Source organism: Quercus lobata, chromosome 9, assembly GCF_001633185.2.
Source record: "Quercus lobata isolate SW786 chromosome 9, ValleyOak3.0 Primary Assembly, whole genome shotgun sequence".
NCBI lineage: Eukaryota > Viridiplantae > Streptophyta > Magnoliopsida > Fagales > Fagaceae > Quercus > Quercus lobata.
The window spans coordinates 50,414,279-50,433,496 of record NC_044912.1 but is presented as its reverse complement, the minus strand read 5'-3'; the positions used below and the strand labels follow the sequence as shown (position 1 = coordinate 50,433,496).

General features: G+C 35.1%; 1 protein-coding gene and 1 pseudogene across 3 annotated transcripts; both read left to right on the top strand.

Moving 5' to 3' along the window:
* The first annotated feature begins 3,144 nt into the window (after positions 1-3,144).
* On the top strand, positions 3,145-15,892 carry LOC115960078 (ubiquinone biosynthesis monooxygenase COQ6, mitochondrial). 3 transcript variants are annotated; one of them, XM_031078775.1, is made up of 12 exons: positions 3,145-3,329; positions 3,438-3,663; positions 3,772-3,922; positions 8,303-8,417; positions 9,277-9,376; positions 9,944-10,087; positions 10,467-10,525; positions 12,350-12,417; positions 12,498-12,549; positions 14,109-14,282; positions 14,441-15,040; positions 15,232-15,496. In XM_031078775.1, exons 3-12 carry the CDS (start codon positions 3,834-3,836, stop codon positions 15,235-15,237), a joined length of 1,407 nt encoding a protein of 468 aa, XP_030934635.1. In that variant the 5' UTR covers positions 3,145-3,329; positions 3,438-3,663; positions 3,772-3,833; the 3' UTR covers positions 15,238-15,496. The 3 variants fall into 3 exon arrangements, with proteins under 3 accessions (XP_030934635.1, XP_030934633.1, XP_030934634.1); XM_031078773.1 differs by lacking the exon at positions 15,232-15,496 and adding an exon at positions 15,505-15,892 and having other exon boundaries at positions 3,156-3,329; XM_031078774.1 differs by lacking the exons at positions 3,145-3,329; positions 3,438-3,663; positions 3,772-3,922; positions 15,232-15,496 and adding exons at positions 6,306-6,509; positions 15,505-15,892.
* A 1,561-nt stretch (positions 15,893-17,453) lies between these two features.
* Positions 17,454-18,167, top strand: LOC115961950 (annotated as a pseudogene).
* Positions 18,168-19,218: the final 1,051 nt, after the last annotated feature.

The following is a 19,218-nucleotide window of genomic DNA, read 5'->3' as shown; positions in this document are numbered from 1 at the left end:
TCATATTTCTCTCAAAAGACGGAATATTAAACAACTTACATGTTACATGAGTTCCAAATCTTATACATAGCAATTATAAAATCACCATATATGTCATTACTTGTCAAAAAAAAAAATCACCATATATGTCGTTAAACCCCATATTGGTACATAAATTATTGATAAAAATAAAAAAAAAAAAAGAAAAAACCCAGCTTATGCCGATGGAATAAGAGAGGAAACTAGAACTCTTTAGAAACAAAGAATGAAAATATGGATTACCATTGAACTGTGATCCCTCAATTGATCCACGCCTATCTCTGAGGCTCAGCAACAAAATTATAAACCAATCCCCATAGCCAATTCATCACCACTGTGAGGAATAGCTCTGGCCTCCATCCATCACTCACCGCCAATGTAAGAAAGTCCGGTTAACAGGAAATTTGGAATTGTGAATGAGTAGAAGACTGAAGGTTTAAATTTCAATTTGTAAGCTGATGGGAGACTACAACAGATTTATGAGGCATTTTGTTAGGGGGAATTAATGGACGGATTTTTACTGTTATATCCTCAATTGTTTTCAGTTATTAAATGTTGGATGCGAGGGTATTTTAGATAGTTTAATGAGACATTTTTTTAGGGGTAGTTAATGGATGTATTTTTACTGCTTTGTCCTCAACAGATTTCACTTATTAAACGTTGGATGCGATGGTATTTTGGGAGAAAAAAAAAATCTGCTCCAAATAAATGAAACTCTTTAGATAGTAGTATAAAAAATACACCTAAAATCTTCAAATTGACCAAAATGTCATTGAAACCTTTAAAATGACAAAAATACTTGCAAAAACACCTATAATGATGGAAATATACCCAAAATCTTTGAAATGTTCAAAATATTCTTGAAACTTCTAAAAGACCCTGAAACCTTTAATATGAAAATACACCATAAACTTCCAAAATGACTAAAATACAACTAAAAACTCTTATATGACCAAAATACCCTTAGAAAACCTCTAGGATGATTGAAATATGCTCAAATCCACCAAAATACTATTAAAACCTGTACAATTTCCAAAATACTCTAAAAAGTCTCTAAAATGATTGAAATACATCAAAAACCTTATGAATGACCAAATTGAGGTTGCAATTTCAAATTGGTTGGAAATAGTTTCAAATTGAATTTTAAATAAGTTGGAAATAATTTAAAATGTGCTCGAATTAGTATTAAATAGACTTAAAGAAGATTTATATTGGAGGGGACACTTGGTACGAAATTAGTGTGCATGTAAATTTTAATTAGAATGATATTTGATACAAAATTAAAGTACAATTAGAATCTGATTTTGGTCCTTTATTGAACTTCGATTTTAATATGTTACTTGTAAATATATTGTATGGCAGTGTTAAAGTGAGGAACATGATGATGCACACTATAGTATTAGTTTGACGAATAAATTAAATAAAATGATAAATTGCAAGTTGGTCTCAAATATGGTATCTATTCAACTGTAGTAATAGCATTTTAATTGAGTAATATTTTATAATTTTGAAATGTCAATAATAGACTTTCACATATAGCAGACTATCTTAGTGATTTTAATATTCTTGTAGAGCAAGACACATGATGAAGCACATTATATGACAATGTCAAGTATGTAAAATAAGGAATTAAGGGTATGTTTAGTAACTGTTTTTTTCCCTTATTTTTTGTTTCTAAAAATAATTTTTTATTTTTGAGACTAAAAAATTTGTTTGGCAACTCAAAATAGACAAAAAACAAAAACTGTTCTCAAAACTCAATTTATGAAGAAAATTGAAAACATGCAAAAAACTGTTTTCAGTTTCTAATTTTCAAAGATTAATGAAAACACGCATTTAATTTAATGAATCTGTCTCATTTAATGAGTTAGTATTAGAGTTCAAATTCTAGTAACAACATATTTTAGTATTTTCTATTTTTTTTTACTAAAACAACTATATTTTTAATTTCAACTTACCAAACATGTTTTTTATTTAAAAAATACAAGAAAATTGTTTTGTTTTTATATTCCCAAAAACAAGTTTTTGAAAATAAAAAACAAAAACTGTTATCAAACAAAACCTTATTCTCTTAATTTCAAGTCTTTTCCATTTTGCCAATTTCACGATTAAAAGATTTTATTTTTTAAATCTAACATTGTATAGACTACCATGTCATTTTGAATTTTAATGACATAACAATTTGTACACATTTTTAGATTTGTAAAATTTAATATAAATAATGCAATGAATTCATTTCAAATGGAGAAGATTATTAGGGTTTAAGAGTAAAAAGATTGTCCATGTGATATAAAGAGAGTATATCCATTTGGCTAAATCACAATTTGTGAGATGCAAATTTATTATATAGTTAGTATATTATATATAGATAGTAGGAGCTGATAGGCCTGATATTGATTTGCTTCATCTTCATATCGTCAATGCTTTGAAATTTGAATGATATGTTGCCGTTGGTAACAGAGAAGAACTACTATTAATGTGTCACCAGCTCACCATTCACCAAAAAAAAAAAATTCAAAAAAAAGTTTAACATTCATTTATTATTTTATTGAACTTACAACAATTACATTCATTACCACATTAGTTTATAAGGTTTTTATCATAAAATTTGTAGTAATTTTAGCTGTTTTCATGAAATAATTAAACTCACCTTATTGAATGTATTGGAATTTAGAAACAACTTCAAGAAAGTAATTCTAAAAATGAAAAATAGAAAGATGTAAAGGCAAACTAATGTCAAAGCAAGTGCATGCTCTAGATATGTTATGGACCCAATTCTTTGCTACTTGCTTTGAGGGAATCAAGACCTCCAAATTGATAAATGAACTATTTCGAGGGAGTAGTCTCCAAATTTAAAACTTACTCAACATCATGCCATATATAATGATGAATTTCACATAAAATAGTGGTTTTTCAGACAATATTCACACATGCCTGGCCTCCATAATGATTTCACTTGTTTTTGGAGTTATAAGTAATCTTAAATTCCTATAGCTAACAAGTCTACCTCCATAAATTGCACAGTAACACCAATACCAAGAGCCTTGCAATTGCTGGTATATCATATGCGTCAAATTAGGCGTGTGACTTGAGTTTTGAGTGTTGAGTGGACTCACCGAAGGTTCACGGAAAAGGAGACAGGTGTTCTCTATTTTGCTCTCTCTTTTAGAACCTCTTGCCTTGCATGCAATGTGCAGCTGCCCCTGCCAAGGTTGGCTTCAACTCGGTCCAAGACTTATAACTTTTGAGCCCTGACCCTCTCTCTTTCTCTCTCACACAACAACCAACCATTTCAGTCCAACAATGAACGGGTACGCATTTCCCATTAATCAAACGTTTTATTATTATTTAATTTTCATAAAATCATTCTCTTTTGTTTTAACTGAAACTGAATTGCTTTGCTTCATATTTTGATTTAGACGCGTGACTTGAGTTTTTGAGTGTTGAGTAGACTCATCAAAGGTTCAAGGAAAAGGAGGCAGGTGTTCTCTACTTTTCTCTCTTTTAGAACCACCTATCTTGCCTTCAACGTGAAGCCTCTCCTGCCAAGGTTGGACTTCAACTCGGTCCAAGACTTTTGATTTTTGAACCCTTACTCTCTTTCTCTCACACAGCAACCAACCATTTCAGTCCAACAATGAATGGGTACGCATTTCCCATTATTCAAACATATTTTTATTATTCAATTTTCACAAAATCATTCTCTTCTGTTTTAATTGAAACTAAATTGCTTTGCTTCATATTCTGATTTAGATGCGTGACTTGAGTTTTGAGTGTTGAGTGGACTCACCGAATGTTTAAGGAAAAGGAGGCAGATGTTCTCTACTTTTCTCTCTCTTTTGAGTCCTGACTCTCTCTCTCTCTCTCACACAACAACCAGTCATTTTAGTCCTACAATGAATGGGTACGCGTTTCCCATTAATCAAATATTTTTATTATTATTTAATTTTCACAAAATCATTCTCTTATGCTTTAACTGAAACTTAATTGCTTTGCTTCATATTCTGATTTAGACTAACATAGGTTACAATTCCTCAAGCGACCTTTCCATGGAAATTTTTTTTGTGTTTTCTTAGCTCCAATAAAAATTTAAAAAAAAAATTAGGGAGCATTTCTGTAATATATGGTATGAAACTTTGTGTGTTGCTATGAATTTTTTTCAAGAATTGTGACTATTGCTATATGAAAAAAAAAACATGGTAGGAACCGCCATTTTATGTGAGAGAAACAATATGCTTCAAAAAACAAAAACAACAAGCCTTAATCCCAAATTTTGGGGTCCCCTTTCAACAAATTAGTTAGTTGGGGTTGTTTGGCCATCTTTATGTCCATTCTACTCTTTCGGAAGTCATATACTATATCTATTCCTTCATTGATAACTCATTTTTTATTACTTCTACTAATATTATTTTGGGTCTTCTTCTAAATTTTTTTTTTGTTCCCTTAACTTGTACCAACTTACTCTTTTTTACTTGTGCATCCTCTATATATGACCAAACCATCTCAAGCGACTCTCCTTCATCTTTTCCTCAACAAGAGCTACCCTTATTTTAACATTTTCACATCAGCTATTTAGGATCTAACCGTTACCGATGAAATCGGCTAGCACTGAACTGATTAGATCATCGTAGAGCACCGTAGGTGTCTAGTACGGTGGTTGGGGGCAATCTAGGCACACTAAAGATGGCCAGTGTGGCGAGTGGTGGTTATTTTGCACTCCGACGAGAAACCACACCACATCAGTATATATATACACAATAATTTAACATGTGTATATAGTTTTATGCTTTAGTTGAGAGAAGAGAACTGAGAGAAGGCAAGTTAGAGAAGCAACATAGAAAAAGATGAAAACAGCACTGTGTGAGTTAAGAAAATGTTAGAATTTATTATTATTATTATTTATTAAGGACAAAACTTAGGTAAAGTACCTTAGGTGCTGTTCCTTAGGTTCCACTTTTAATATTCAGTCATATAGCTACCTAACTAAAAAATACACTTCTATTCATTGAGAAAAAATCCACATGGTTGAATTTTAAGAAGAGAATCTAAAAAACAACACATAAGTAGTGTACCTAAATCTTGCCCATTTATATATACACCAAAACGACATCATTTTGAATTTAATATTGATTTTAATATAAGTTCCAAAAATTATATTTAAATAAAAAAACAAAAAAACTCAAACAACGTCGCTTTTCAATTTTAAAAACCTAGATTTATTTACTCACAGCCCCCTCTCTCTCTTCATCTCCCTCTCCCAGTCCTAAACTCGGCGAAAATGGCCAACTGGCCTTAAAAACCAAACTATCTAGTTAGTAGGCTCTCTTTAGAAACATATTTCATTTATAGCATCTCGAGTCTCAAAGACTCGATTTTGAAGCCCAAAATCGAGTCTTTGAGGCTCGGTTTGTATGCTTGACCACGTCTGATGTGGCAGAGTTGCCATCTGGCATTGACATGGAAATCGAGTCTCTTAGACTCGATTTCTAATTCCTATATATACCACTAACACCAGAGCATCAGAGGAGGAAAAACCCAGAGAAAAAAAAAAAAAAAAAAAAGAAAAGAAAACCAGAAACAGAGAGGAAGAGAAGATCGAGATCGGAGACCCAGGCGGCCAGGGGCTCGCGCCGGCCAGCGTCGAGCTCGGCCAGGGGCTCGCGCGGCCTGGGGCTCGCGCGGCCTGGGTCGCGCGCGGCCTGAGGCTCGCGCGAGCTTGGGTCGCGCGCGGCCTGGGGCTCGCGCGGCCTGGGGCTCGCGCGGCCTGAGGCTCGCGCGCGCGAGGCTCAGGCCGCGCGCGACCCAGGCCGCGCGCGAGGCTCAGGCCGCGCGCGACCCAGGCCGCGCTGGTGAGGTTCTCTGTTTCTCCTGGCCGCGCTGGTGACGTTTGGCAGTGAGGTTCTCTGTTTCTCTCCCTCTGATCTGATCTGTGTGTTTCTCTTTCTCTCCCTCTCCCTCTGATCTGATCTGCGTTTGGGTATTTTGGCACGGAGAGACTTAGAATATTTTTTTAAAAATTTTGGGATTGAAATCGAGTCTCTAAGACTCGATTTCCGGTTGGAAATCGAGTCTCGCAGACTCGATTTCCATGTCAATACCATATGGCAACTCTGCCACATCCACATCAGACGTGGTCAAGCATACAAACCGAGCTTTAAAGAGTGGATTTTGAAGCCCAAAATCGAGTCTTTAAGACTCGAGATGCTATAAATGAAATATGTTTCTAAAGAGAGCCTACTAACTAGATAGTTTGGTTTTTAAGGCCAATTGGCCATTTTCGCCCCTAACTCCCAGCAACTCTCTCTCTCTCTCTCTCTCTCTCTCTCTCTCCCCTCAACTTTTTCCTTCTGCTGCTTGCTGCCCTCGTATACTACTGCTTGATGCCACCGTTCTTGAAGTTTTACCCTCTCCTCTCTCTTTGTCACGACATTCTCAGGAGTTTCCAGTGAAGGTTTTTGACTTTGGATCCACCTTACAATGTTTTGTACCAGGTTTGTTATGTATTTTTTATTTTCAATGATTTTTGTTTTATCTTTTATGGTTTTAGTTTAGTTTTTTCATTTGGGTCTTTTGTGATTTGAAATGGGATATTTTTGACGGAAAGATTGAGAATTTCTTTGTCGTTGAATTGTTTTCTTTCGTTTTTTTTTTTTTATAGGAATATTTGGGTTTTTCAATGATTATGATGTGGTTTTGGGATGTTAATTGCATTGTGTTTAGTTCCTGAGAAAATAGTGAAATAACCGAATTAACCGCACCGAAACCAAAATGGTGCAGCACACCTTTTGGTACACATTTCCCATTAATCAATTTTTTTTTTTTTTAATGAGAAATGCTATCTTCACAACATTTTCACAACAAATCCTATGTAGTAGTGGGTGTTATGAAGGTTGTTACGGGTTGTTATTGGTGGGTGTAGAAAATTAATTTCAGCAGTAGGATCAAATTAGAATCAATAACAACTAACCAGTATGATTTGTTGTGAAAATGTTATGGACATAAAAGCTTCTCTTTTTTTATTATTTAATTTTCACAAAATCATTCTCTTCTGTTTTAACTGAAACTGAATTGCATTGCTTCATATTCTGATTTAGACTAACAAAGGTTACAATTCCTGAAGCGACCTTTCCATGGAAACTATTTTTGCGTTTTCTTAGCTCCAATTAAAAAAAGAAAAAATTTGGGGCATCTCTGTAATATATGATATGAAACTTTGTGTGCTGCTATGACTATTGCTATAGGAAAAAAAGCATGGTAGGAACTGCCATTTTTTGCTAGGATGCACAGACACTTCATTTGGGGTGCTGTGCCTGTGTTGTAGTATCTGTGTCGTACTTGTGTCGTAACGGTGTCTAATTTGCCGTATCATGTTATAATTTTTAAAAACTTACTTGTGTCACCATATCGTACCTGTACTCGTACTTTTACCCGTGTCCTTGTCCGTGCATCCTAGATTTTATGTGAGAGAAACAATATGATTTATAACAACAAAAACAACAAGCAGCCTTAATCCCAAATTTTGGGGTCCCCTTTCAACAAATTAGTTAGTTAGGGTTGTTTGGCCATCTTTTTGTCCATTCTACTTTATCTAAAGTCATATACTCTATCCATTCCTTAATTGATAACTCATTTTTTATTACTTCTACTAATATTATTTTGGTTCTTCTAAATTTTTTTTGTTCCTTAACTTGTACCAGCTTACTTTTTTTTACTGTGTGTTCTCTGTACATGACCAAACCGTCTCAAGCGATTCTCCCTCATCTTTTCATCAACAAGAGCTACCCTTATCTTAATATTCTCATATCAACTACACCTATTTTATGAATTTGTTTCTTCTTAGCAACCCAACATTAGGTACCATACAGCATAGCTGGTCATATAGCAATCTTATAGAATTTTTCTTTTAACTTAATATGCTCCAAGAGCATTGAGTAATATTTGGAACCCTAATATGTAAGAGTTGGATTTGAAATGTTGGTTTGATTGATGTTAGAGGATCCATAGCAGACCCTTAATGGTAATGAGTGTGTATTATGTAATTAATGGAACCTTTACGCAAATTCTAACTTGACAAAGAGTCTCTCCTCATTGGATGTTTCAAAAATATAGTTCTTTCAACATATGATTGAAAACTTTCGGGAGTTTGCGTCATGGATTTTATATGTGGGTGTGGTGGATATTGTTAATGGTTTGCGTTTTCAATGTTATCTTGTTTGCTTTCATGATTGCTTATGTTACAGATACCCTTTGGTTATAGCCCCTAACATATTATCTGCTTGCACAGGGTAATTGCAAGAAAGCTCTATGTGAATGTCTCTAGGTTAAAAGTTCGGCACAAGCCTTTCTGCACTGATGCAGCTACAAGAGTATCTGGTTCTAATTGTGGCCAACCTAGCCCTGTAATATTAATCTCTCCATATATATTTATGTGTGTGTGAGAACTATGAAGTCAACAATTTATTTCATGTTAACTCACTCCAGTGGAACCCAAGAATTGCTATTGTGCTTGTGTTTCCAATGGAGACATCAAGGGTTCAATCCCCCCGTCTCCCCCAACTATTAGATTATCAAAAAAGAAAAAGAAAAAGAAAAAATCCTTCAACTCAAACATATTGACCTTCTTCTATTGGGGTATCAGCATACAAATTATCAAACAATAAATCCACACATCCTAATTCTCAATCATTGAAAGTTTGTTTGTAATGAATTTAAAAAAGATCATGCCGCCGACCCCCCCCCCCCCCCCCCCCCCCTCTTCATTCACCACCAAAAAAGAATGAATTGAAGCATCCTTGTTTAACACAATTGAGAACAATTCCAGGAAAAAATCTTTTAAAAGTTGAGCCCCGCACCAAATGTCATGCTAGAACCTCACTTTTATACCATTGCCACCCCCACATCGAATATAGGATGCAAATCTCCTCTAACTTGACTGGATACTTCACCAAAGACTACTCCATATGTACCTTGAACTATCGTTGTTGACTATTGACCTCAATCTTGCCCAGATTTGGATCTGACAATCCCCCCACCCTCTCTTTGTGGTTGATTTTCTTCCATCCATTTGTCCATAGCCACCCAACAGGGATTGAAAGTTCAAATCTATAGCTTGTTTTCTATCTATGCTTGTGTGAATTTTTTTTTGGACACTTTTACTGTTTCATTGTTTTCATTTCTGCAATATAATTATTACTTCTTAAAGAGTTCTAAATATATCAAGTCTGACATTGATTTTAATTAATTTGCTTGAAAAATTAGGAGCACAAGGAGACACATGATCTCTCTAATAACATTCAGCATTATGATATTGCTATTGTTGGAGGAGGCATGGTCGGCATGGCTCTAGCTTGTTCCTTGGGTATGTGATGTTTTGTGTTTACTTAATTAACTGTATCCTATGTTGGAGGGGCAGGTTGTTTGACTAAACCTGATTGAATTCTTGTTACACAATATGACATCTTGTTCTGTTTTAGTCATAAGCCTAATAATATTTTCCTACCTGTAGTTTCTTTTTATTTTCTACTAGGGATTAAGAGTGATGCCCACAAGCGGATTCCGATCAAGTCAATTAATTTCCTATTGATTGCTTAACACATTCTGCCACTGTTATTAATTCATTGGTTATCTGATCTCCTGGGAGGTTTTAGTCTCTCTCAAACACCACCAGACCTTCGTTACCTAATTCCCTTGTGGAAAGTATGCTCAATTTATGTCATTGAAACCATGTTGATTCCTCAATATCTAAATGCAGAACAATGTTTTGGATAAAATTTCATCATGAATTTGAGCACTGTAATGTCTTGTACTGTTACATATTCTTTCATTTATTAAATAGATTTGGTTTGGGCTGGAGGTTATAGAATATTGCCATTTCCATCAGTTGCCTTAAAATTTCAAAACCATCACCTTCTATGTGTGTTTGCAGCAAGCATGCCATTGACAAAGCACCTGAATGTTGCCATCATTGATAGCAATCCTGCACTGGGGAGTAGACCCTACTTCAACAAAGAAGACCCCCCTGATCCAAGGGTCAGTACAGTGACACCTGCTACTATATCTTTTTTCAAAGGTATCAACTTCGATATTTTTGTCATTCTCAATCATGTTCTGGCCACCCTCTTTTTCTCTTAATCCTCTCAAAGTCGCCATGGGTACTCTTATGGGGAAGTACTTATGTATGCTTCAACACCCTTCCCTATGGAATATAGATGCTGTTGGGCAGTTTTTTCTTTTTCGTTTTAAATTATTGTAATGGGTTTGATATGGATTTAAAACAAAAAGAGATGGAATTGATATGGTGGTATATCTGTTTTACTGATTGAAATGGCCCTGCTTTAGAGCATGTTGAAATCATCACCATAGCTGAAAGCAATGCTTCTTTTGAAGAAGACAGAAACACATGTTTTGCATAGTTTTAAACTTAGAATAACAACATTTGTACTTTGTAGATGTTGGTGCTTGGCAATACGTTGAACAGCATCGACATGCATATTTTGATAAAATGCAGGTAATCATTGCTACTTTGTATTTTGTTGTGGCAATGTTTGATTCACTTCAATTTTTTTTTTTTTTTTTTGTTTCCTATTGTTTGTTTTGATAGTTGATTTCCTTTTAATTGCTCAATGCAAAATGATGTACTAAAATACCTTAACTATAAACTGGATGCGTTGATCTGACTCTTTCAATTGTTCACCATTTTCTGTGTCACTGACATGTTCAGTTGTCTTGTCTCACTTTGTTCCTATGTATGCTGACTCATTGATGTTTTCCATTACATGCATGTTAGATTTTTTTTTTTTTTTTTTTTTTTTAAATTATAAATTTTGGATCTTAAAAAAGAATGGATCATTAATACATTTACCAAGATAATTAAAGACATGTTCATTGGAGCCATAACTTACATTCCTAATATATAATTGCTGACATAGATTAGAAAATGAAGTTTAAGTTAGAATTAGGAATGGTGCATTCTCTGAAGCTAGTGTTAGCCAAACTTTATCTATCATTCTTAAAGCTTTTGGGGGTTGGGACTGAAAGTATAAGTGAATGCATGCAGGTTAGAGACTAATAACAGTCACAAGTTTTTTTCATTGATAGGGCAGGTGAGTATCAATTAGGTCATGTTCAGGAGGAGAACTGAACATTCTCTGATCAACTGTGAACTAATAGCAAGTGAAGGTGAGATAACCAGCAGGTGGAAGAGGGATAAAGATTTAATTTTATTTGTGTTAGTAGGAAGGCGCTTTGAATTAGCAGATTTTGAAAAAAGACCAAGAACTCCCGAAGAGTTTCATGAGGTGGAATACAAGGTTTATCTATTCTTAATGCTCCCAAAGATGATTCATGAATTGAAGCAAGTGTTATGTGCCAGATTCATGATCCTTCAATGTTTTAAAACTCGATGTTGAGTTTTCTCCAACCAGGGGAGTATAATGTGGGAGTCCAACCAAAATTATATTAGAATTTATATTTTTGTATTTATCTCATGCAAGATTGGATTATTTTGAACTTTTAGATTTGAGTTTAGATAGCGATTATATTTTAGACGGATAAGTATTTGAGTTCAGTTAGAATTATCTTTCATTAGTTTTTATCTTTTATCTCTTTATTTCCTGAAAGCTCTAGCTCTATATAAGCTCCTGGTTTATTTGTATTTGGAAGACGGTTGATTAATGAAATTTCAGATTGGAGTTTTTCCAATATGTTGGGTGCTAATTCCTGATACCTAGGTGCTGATGCCTAAGTTTCTTGCTTGGTGCTGATTCCAGGCTTCTTGTTTTTTTTTTTTTTTTTTTTTTTTTTTTTTTTTTTTTTTTTTTTTTTTCTCTTGATTGTCCCACATTAACTCCTTACTTGCCAAGGAGCTGAAGTGGGGAATTTTTACATTTGATTCCTTTTCATCATTTAGGAATTATAAGTGTCTATTTGGCATGATGTGCAGCTGGTGTTACTCTCGTCTATGCCCTGCAATTGCTTTTATTATTGCATTCTTTTGCTTAGAATATAATCATATTTTCTTTTACTTGAATAATCTGCTACATTTCTTTGTAGGGTCATGCTAACGGGGTGCCCTTAGAGTAATGGTTAACAATCCATTTTAGGAAAGTTTTGACACCACTTTTATGGGAAATGGAAAAAGCTGTGAAAATATTAATTACTTTTTTTTTTTCTTTTCACATAAAAAATTTCTTTAAATGGATTATTAACCATTGCCCTAAGGGCATCCATTAGTATTTCCTTTCTTTGTAACATATCCTCTCTCCTAGTGGCCCACTATGTTTTGAAATAAAACTGGTAATGTTTTCTTCTATATTTTCATAATTTTCTGTAGGTCTGGGATTATACTGGCTTAGGATACACAAGATACAATGCACAGGATATAAATAAAGAAGTTCTAGGGTAAGCATATGCATAGGAAGAAGAAAAATATCATTTTCGTAATCTTCTAGTTTTTAATGGCAAATGACTTTGTGCTACAGGTGTGTAGTCGAGAATAAGGTTCTTCATGGTTCCCTGCTGTCATGTATAGAGGTACATATTTTTATTGTTAATTTGTCATAAATTCAGTGTAAACCTCTTGTATTTTAAGTTCTGTTATGGAGAAGTTCCTTCCTTTCATTACATTCTTTCTTTTCCTGATGAAAAATATTCCGTGTCCAATATTGGATAACTAAGTATATAGACTTGGCTGAATGGTGTGCGTAATATTTTTCTTAATGTAGTGAAATGGTGGAGTTTTCATCTCCTTTTATGAACTATGGTTGTCATTTGTGCTTGATTCTCAGAGTTTTGTTATTGTATTTTTGTGTGTTGGATGGCTTTTGTGTTTTTTACTTTTGGTTTTAATGATGTATCCAGGGCTCTGTGAGCACTATTGGATAGCATTCTTACCATTATAATAGGTATAGCAATTTAAGAATGAGTTTTCTTTTATTATACTTTAAGTGGGATTTGATTATCAGGAATTTTCTTTTCTTCATATAAGGTCATTTGTACCTCTTCTTCATATATATATATATATAGAGAGAGAGAGAGAGAGAGAGAGAGAGAGAGAGTTGTTGATATTGACATAATCAGGTTTATAATACTGTCTTATATAACAAAGAAAAAGTGAGTGAACCCAACCCTAAGGGGTACCACAATCAGGTAGGATCACTCCTCATAAAGCAGAGGTCCTTAGTTTGAAAGGTACTGGAATCACGAAGCCAATTTTATTTTATTTTTATTTCATTTCAGTATTCAATTTTATTTTATTTTATTTTAGGTCTTATTATTTAAATAGGTTATTAGCATTTTATTTAATTTCTTAGAGTCAAGGCAATTTTTGTAATTCAATAATTGGGTTTTCCCAAGTCAATCAGGATTAGGGATAAGTCCTAATAGACCATCTAAGAATACTATTGTACTCTAATGGAGACTGTTTATTGTTTCCTTGAGTAATAAAATTTACTATTGGAAATTTTCCTTAAACAGTTTGGTGCTGATTTCAGGAAATCCTAAGTGTTGATTCCTAGGCTATTTATTTATTTATTTTATGTTCTTCAATCAGTGTTGCATCATTTTTGGTTTTGTATCTCTCTTTTCCCCTCCCGTGGGAGCAAACTTGAACATATATATATATATATATATATATATATATATAAAAGAAAAGAAAAGAGAGGGAAAACAGAAAAAGGAGGAAACCTTGGTGATGCAGTTGTAGGCCCTTCTAGTTTCCAGTATGATGGATATTATCCCCCTGATGGGTTGATAATGAGATTTAAACTTATTTTTTAGAAGTCAAATTTCTTTAAAAAAGCTCAAATGGCACATGTACACGGTGTGTACTGTAAGGTACAGCAAAATTAAACACTGAAAGTACATCGACCAAATAACAAGATTTAAATTTCTTCCCTAGCACAGCTATTTTCTTTGAATGTGGTGGCAACCTGGTCATTCATTATATATAGCTATTCTTATTCCTTGAGGTCTCATCAATATATAATATTTTGCCAATTTCAATGTGCCTTATCTTGTGCAATGTAATTTTCATTTACTTGCTGTAAATTATGATACTTTTTGCAACTAAGAAAATTGAAACTTTTCTATAGAATACAGATTTCCAGAAGACAATCTATCCTTCCAAGTTATCTTCAATGACTCTACCTCCGAGCCCTTCATCCTTGGGGATGGACAGCACATCATCAAGGCCGCCATTGTCTTCTCAGAGGCATTTAGCAAAGCTGGAACTGAGTGATGGCAATAGTCTATATACAAAGTTGGTGGTAATTTTCACTTGTATGTAAATGAAGTTACATTGCCGTTTGATGAATAGTAGGATGAATAATTGCCCGTTTTATTCAGTGGGTAAGATCTGTTTGATAACATATGTCACTGATAATAATTGGTTACAAGTATTCAAATTTGTTGACATTTATTGCAGGTTGGAGCGGATGGTGGCAAGTCATGTGTCAGGGAGTTAGCAGGATTCAAGACAACCGGATGGAACTACTCACAGAATGCAATCATATGTACAGTGGAACATACTGTTGAAAACGGATGTGCGTGGCAACGGTTTCTACCTGCTGGTCCAATTGCACTTTTGCCAATGGGTGATAATTTTAGCAATATTGTGTGGACTATGAACCCAAAAGAGTCAACAAACCGTAAATTAATGAATGAGGATGAATTTGTGAAAGATGTAAATAATGCTCTGGATTATGGATATGGTCCTCATCCAACGTCAAGCTTGTTTGGAAGCGGAGAAATGTTTTCTTGGCCTAGAGCAGGTGTGACATTATCAGCTAATGATTGTTTTGAAGTTCCACCAAAAGTGGTTAAGTTGGCATCTGAAAGAATGGTGTTTCCGTTGTCCTTAAGGCATGCCAGTGACTATGTGTCAAAGCATGTTGTTCTGATTGGAGATGCTGCACACACTGTTCATCCTCTGGCTGGTCAAGGAGTTAATATGGGTTTTGGAGATGCATTTGCTCTTTCTAGGGTCATTGCTGAGGGTATAGCTGTAGGCTCTGACATTGGAGAGGTATGTGTTTTTGCAAAAAATTTCTTATTCTGCAAAGAGGTCTTTTGAATTTCATTGTTGAATTTTGCCTTATTTTAGGATGCAAGGACCTTTAATCTAGTATCTCACTTGTTTTAGGTGAAGACATAAAGCTAGAGTGCTAGACAAATGGACTCATGGAAATATTTATTTTTTATTTTATTTTCTTGTAGTTATAATAGAGGAGAGATTTGAACCTAGACCTCTTTGTTGGAAATACTAGGTGGTGCCACTTGAGTTACAAGGCTCTTGGCGGACTGATGGATATATCTGAACATGTTTACCAATTAATTGTCCCAAGTCCTAACCACATCGGAATATAGGCAATTTTGGCTAGAGAAGTGTCTCAAACTTGATTAGAGCTATTTGGTTGCCCTGATGATGTAATTGTAATAAATTATTATCTCTATAACCTCATGATGTGTGCATTGATTCAACTTATGCAGGTAACAGTGTTAAAGAAATATGAAGCCGAGAGAAAACCAGCAAATATTATGATGATGGGGATCCTGGATGGTTTTCAGAAGGCATACTCTGTCGATTTTGGACCCCTAAATATACTACGAGCTGCAGCATTGCATGGGGCGCACTTCATATCACCTCTTAAAAGAAGTATTATTTCTTATGCATCAGGGGAACAGAAACTGCCACTATTCACTTGAGAAACACTCTAAATTATTCTTACCACAGGATATAAATGGACTGGATTTTTGCACCTCATGTAGCAATGAATAAATTTTTTTATTTCATCAGTCTTGTACAGGAACGAATTTTTTAATATCATCAAATGTTGAATTTCCTGTTTCAATGACTAGCGGTGGTTGCGCTGGTGGCTGCATCAAATTGCAAGTTTTTAGTTTTTACATAAGAACAAACAGCTTATTTGTTTTTATAAACTATTGCTTTATCACTTCTTCATTGATAAGTATATAATTTTGATATATATATATATATATATATTTTTTTTTTTTCCCTTTGAGAAATGATTTTTTAATCTTTATTCATGTTGAATCTAAAAAAATTAAAATTTAAAATCTTTATTCACGTAAGTTCATCCCAAAAATAAAAAAAATAAAGATAAGTCTTTTGATGTTTTTGTTTTTGCTTTTATTTTTAAAGCAAAAAAGGTTCGGTAAGTTCCCCACATCATCTTTTGTTTTAAGAAATTGCTTGAATCGAGATAAGGAGAAATGATCTGTGACGGCGGAAGAGCGGTAGTTATCAACTTTTACTCTACTGTTTACAAGATTTTATATATGAATAAGTTGCATTACAATAATACTTCTAATGTAAAATTATCATGTAATAAATTATATTTCTAACGTTTAAAGGTGAGTTGGGTAACGGGGAAGCAAATGAATTGAAGCAAAAGTGGACAAAGAGTTAAGTTTTAAACAATGGATAAACAAAGTGCAAATGGACCAAATCACATGTGAGTTTACTGTAATTTCCTCCCTCCCCCTTTTTTTTTAATCATTTAGGTCATACATTATGGATTTCTACTCCATTTTTACCATTAGACCGTGCTCTAAAAGTCATCAGTGTCAAGCAGCTACTCACATAGAAGAAAAGTCTTAGAGGGGAACACTTTGGTCAAAATTCAGATCGTTTTTCTACAATAATGTAATGAAAATCCATTGCTGCACTAGTACACTCCACTTTATGGCACATGCATATGAAATTTATACTTGTAAACCTTTCCAGTTTCTAGTCTTTTTAAGCACAAAAACAAAAAACTAGTCGAGGACTAGAGGTTTTGTTTTTTGACCAGAACAAAGGCTGAGCTCATGGCATGCAACACTGCATGACTTTCAAGTTTCAAAGTTATCATATCAAAGCGCAGTTGTGAAATTGCATAAGCACCCACTCCTTTGTAGATTATAAAAGTGTTCGGTTGCGACCTCACTTGCACCCCTGACTCGACCCGAGTCACCCCTGATAGTCCCGAAAATATACTCATCCACCTAGTAAGAACGATGGACGAGGACGACCCCAAGAATAGCCCAGTCTTGGGGAAACTACATGGCCAAGACTAGACCATCGTCCCTTAATCACGACGAAGCGTTACAAGGATAATAATGAACTTCCGTACTGTTGGAAATATATCTACCCATTTGACACCATGCATGGACGTTACATATTCGGCAATAATATCACCATTAAGGCAAAACCAACGGCTAGAATGAAGAAGAAAACGCCTATATATATCCATTGACAAGACCCGACAGGGAGGTACAAAAAATTTTCCAACACATCTACATCACTTTCTAAATACTTCTTTTCACCTCTAGCTATTCTAACTTTGGCATCGGAGGCCCTGTGGCAGGTGCCACACCGGTGACCACGCTCTTTCTTTTCACAATTTGCCTTGTCGCAGGATTAGGATTAGCTGTGGATGACTCCCCTCTGGACGAACATTTCTACTGAAGATTTGAGCATCATCACCCACCTTGTTCTCGACCCAGCTGGCTACTAAGGTACACTCAGCCTACTCGTTTCTCAACTTTCCTAACTCACTTACCTCGACCTCTCTGATAAGTCTTTCTTTGGCCCTATACCTTCTTCCATTTCCTCTCTTTCAAACCTCCAAACCCTCTCTCTCCGATCCAACTCGTTCTCTGGCTCAGTCGTTGTATCTATTACCAACCTTAAATCTCTTGACTCATTGGACCTTTCTCATAATTAAAACTGGGTTTCTTCCAAACTCAATCAACTAGCTTTCGAATTTGAGACGACTTGATCTAAGTTACAACAAACTCACTAGGTCACTTCCTAAACTCCCACCAAACTTGCTTGAACTTCTTTATTTAGGTATCTCTCAAATTCATCTTTTGATAGGCTGACTATCAGTTGGAAGTGGAGGAACTCCACAAAAACTCACTAATTCACAGGGACACTACAAGCTTGGTTTTTTCTCTTGCCGTCACTTCAACAAGTTGACTTAGCCAATAACAGCTTGACACGTGTTGAGGTTTGGAGGCCCATTGATGGCAACAGTAACCTCATGGCCGTTGATTTGGGATTCAACGACATTGATGGGTAGTTGCCTGTGAATTTTGCTAGCTATCCTCTGTTAGTGTCTCTGAAGAATGAGTTCCGTCAAAGCTAAACCAACCACGCAGTGCCACGTGATGGCCATGCCTTATCCCGATTGTGGCCACATCAACCCCATGATGAACCTTTGTAAAACACTTGCTTCGAAAAATAGCAATATCCTCGTCACCTTTGTTGTCACCGAAGAATGGCTCGGTTTCATCAACTCCAATCCTAAGCCCGATAACATTCGCTTTGGCACCATACCTAACGTTATCCCATCAGAGCTAGGCTGCGCCGTTGACGTTAACTACTTTGTTGAAGCTACCATGACAAAGTTGGAAGTGTTGGGTCCCAAATAATAATATCACAAATATTAGTAATCCAAAATAACAATCACACATGAACACAAAATTTATGTGGAAAACCTTTTCTCTTTGAAGGGAAAAAAACCACAATACAAATTCCGAATAATTTCACTATTATCAAATCAATTACAATAATTCTTGTGTATGTCTCACGGCTAAAGAAAAATCTCTCTTATTTTTTCTTTGCTCCACTAATTATCTCTTTTAAAGGCAGCAACACTTTGCTCTCTCCTCCTTGTCTATCTTCTCGAAGGCGGCAACCCTTTACTCTCTCCTCCTTTGCTATCTTCTTGAAGGCGACAATACCTTGCACTCTCCCTCCTCTTGCGTTCCTCCTAAGCGAAAATCTCTTTTCTCTCTTTTGGTTTCACGCTCTATTTTCCCTCTCTCCATAGAGAGAACCCTTGGGCCAAAGCCATCAAATTCTTTGTAGCATTGTCTATTTATAAGACCCTTTTACTATTCCCTCTTGGACTAGGAATACATTACCTCTTTAATAAGGAATCTATTCCCTCTTGGATTAGGAATACATTACCTCTTTAACAAAGAATATTCACACCAAGGAGTAGTCTTTCCTTCTACAACAAGGAAACCCAAATTAATTTTTCCTTCTTCAATTAGGAAACCTAATTGACTTTCCAAGTCACAATTGGAATTTGAGGCAATTTTCCAACAGGAAGCTCCATTTGTGCAGCTCCTTGATTAGCTTGAGCCTCCGGTTACAGTTATCATGGCTGATATTTTTCTTTTCTAGGTAGT